Source organism: Etheostoma cragini, chromosome 15 (assembly GCF_013103735.1).
Source record: "Etheostoma cragini isolate CJK2018 chromosome 15, CSU_Ecrag_1.0, whole genome shotgun sequence".
Taxonomy (NCBI): domain Eukaryota; kingdom Metazoa; phylum Chordata; class Actinopteri; order Perciformes; family Percidae; genus Etheostoma; species Etheostoma cragini.
The window spans coordinates 24,217,577-24,219,638 of NC_048421.1; the positions used below are offsets into that span (position 1 = coordinate 24,217,577).

The 2,062-nt window shown below is 49.1% G+C and overlaps 1 protein-coding gene across 1 annotated transcript in view; it reads left to right on the forward strand.

The window, feature by feature from the left end:
* The window catches only part of nosip (nitric oxide synthase interacting protein), a 5,631-nt gene extending 3,633 nt beyond the window's left edge, over positions 1 to 1,998 (forward strand). The window contains exons 6-10 of the mRNA XM_034894499.1: positions 115 to 221; positions 445 to 583; positions 832 to 902; positions 984 to 1,092; positions 1,294 to 1,998. Of these exons, the coding sequence (XP_034750390.1) occupies positions 115 to 221; positions 445 to 583; positions 832 to 902; positions 984 to 1,092; positions 1,294 to 1,365 (498 nt within the window). The 3' untranslated portion in view covers positions 1,366 to 1,998. The remainder of the gene's footprint in view (positions 1 to 114; positions 222 to 444; positions 584 to 831; positions 903 to 983; positions 1,093 to 1,293) is intronic.
* Positions 1,999 to 2,062: the final 64 nt, after the last annotated feature.

Here is a 2,062-nt window from a genome sequence, read left to right on the forward strand (position 1 = left end):
CCCCCCCCCCCCCACCACCACCTCTGAGCCACCTTCAGTGGAGCCTACTATTTAATCTTAATCCCATCCCATCTCAGAGACATCTCTTCAGTCTCAACATCACTCTGGATTTAGGTTACTTCTGACAGCAGAGCAGAGCTCCAGCAGATGTCCAGGTGGTGTCCAGCAGATGTCCAGGTGGTGTCCAGCAGATGTCCAGGTGGTGTCCAGCAGATGTCCAGGTGGTGTCCAGCCCCATGCAGCCATGCTCTGTGTGTGTGCTCTGGGTTAGATTAAATGTCATGCTGTCCTCTGCGTGTTTGTTTTGTGTGTCTGTCTGTTCCATGTCCACACTATTTCAGAGACACGAGGGGGGGGGCAGACCCTGGACCCAAAGACTGAAGCTGCTACTGAGTAGTAAAGCACCGCTGTGTGTGTGTGCACTGCAACGTGCACTTTTTAACCCCTGGCCTTGTCTCTGCTGCAGAGTAAGACGGTGTTATGTCCCATGTCAGGACGAGCCATCAGGATGAACGAGCTTATCACCGTGCGCTTCACCCCGCTGGACTCCAGCCTGGACCGCGTGGCCCTGCTCACCCGCCAGGTCAGTTACCCCAAGCATGTGTTGGCAGGGCAGTTTACCCAGCAGCCCCAGCATGTGTTGTCGACACATCCGACTCTGCTCACTGTAACTCAACACTTCTCCTTTAAATCCTTAATTTAAAAATCAAATACCTACCCATCCGAGAAATATTGGAGTATTTGGGTCCAGCCCAATGATTTTGCATCTTTGTGTATGTGTGTTTGATGTGAACACATGTGGCAGTTGACAGACGTGTCTTGTCTCTTCAGGACCGGTATGTCTGTGCAGTAACCAGAGACGTCCTAGGAAACAGCGTCCCCTGCGCTGTCCTGCGGCCCTCGTGAGTGTGGACATCACTCTGACATCCGGGTGTTCTCCCCAGGTGTCCTATAACAGGATAACCCTCTTTGTCTGTGTTCAGGGGCGCCGTGGTGACGCAGGAGTGTGTGGACAAGTTGATCAAGAAGGACATGACTGATCCTGTGACCGGGGACAAGCTGTCCGACAGAGACATCATCCCCCTCCAGAGGGTATGTGTTACTGGTCTTACGTCTTGATAACACACCAGTAATGGCGTGTTATCAAGAAGGATAATCAGTCTAGTCTGGCTCCCTACTGGCGGTCTGCTGGTTTCTGTTCTCGCGTGCTGAATAGAAGGCCAGAGTGTTCTCGTGTCTCTACTCTCCAAAGTGTCCTCAGTGGTGCTGATGCTGTGTCCTGTGTCCTGACAGGGGGGAACCGGCTTCGCGGCCTCTGGGATTGACCTCAGTGCCAAAGAGGCTCGTCCAGTCATGCAGGTGTGAGGCGAGGCGTGCGGCGTGCACAGCGGGGTCTGGTTGATCCCACGGAGACTCTGGCTCACTTCTCCCATGTTCACAACCTTCACCTATTTTGTTGTCTTTTGTTTTTTGCTGAAATATTATTCTTGTTCCCGTAGCTAACCATAATAGACCATTACATGATATCTGTCGAAGTGTTTAATAAGACGAGGCGAGGAAGAAGTCTTCACTGTCCCCTGGTCGGGTTGCAGTCTTGCATCCTTATCTTGCTCTACATCAGAGTAGAATCCAATGCATTGATCTATCAATCATTAATTCTTTGCCACGTGCTGCAAAATATATTCATATTCTGAGCCATGGGATTAGTTTGATAGACTGTTCCAAGACTGTAGAGAAGAGAAATGTTTCATAGCTTTATATTTGAAGCTCAGGGCCAGGCACTGGCTCTTATTAAACTGCATATAAGTTTAAGTTATGTTTGCGTGTCGATATATTTGATACTTTTAAATCTGTTTACACCTGTGTGACATTGTGCATTCGACATAATGATGTCATATTATTTTGACAAAAATGTTGGGTAGACATGATGTCAGCTGTTAAGATCACTTCAAGACAGTTTCAACTCATTTCCATTAAACATTAACCATGTGGAACCCATAGCTGGCTGTTTTTATTGAAAGTAGTTTCAGAGAGTGGTAGTCTGGGGGGGGGGGGGGGGGGG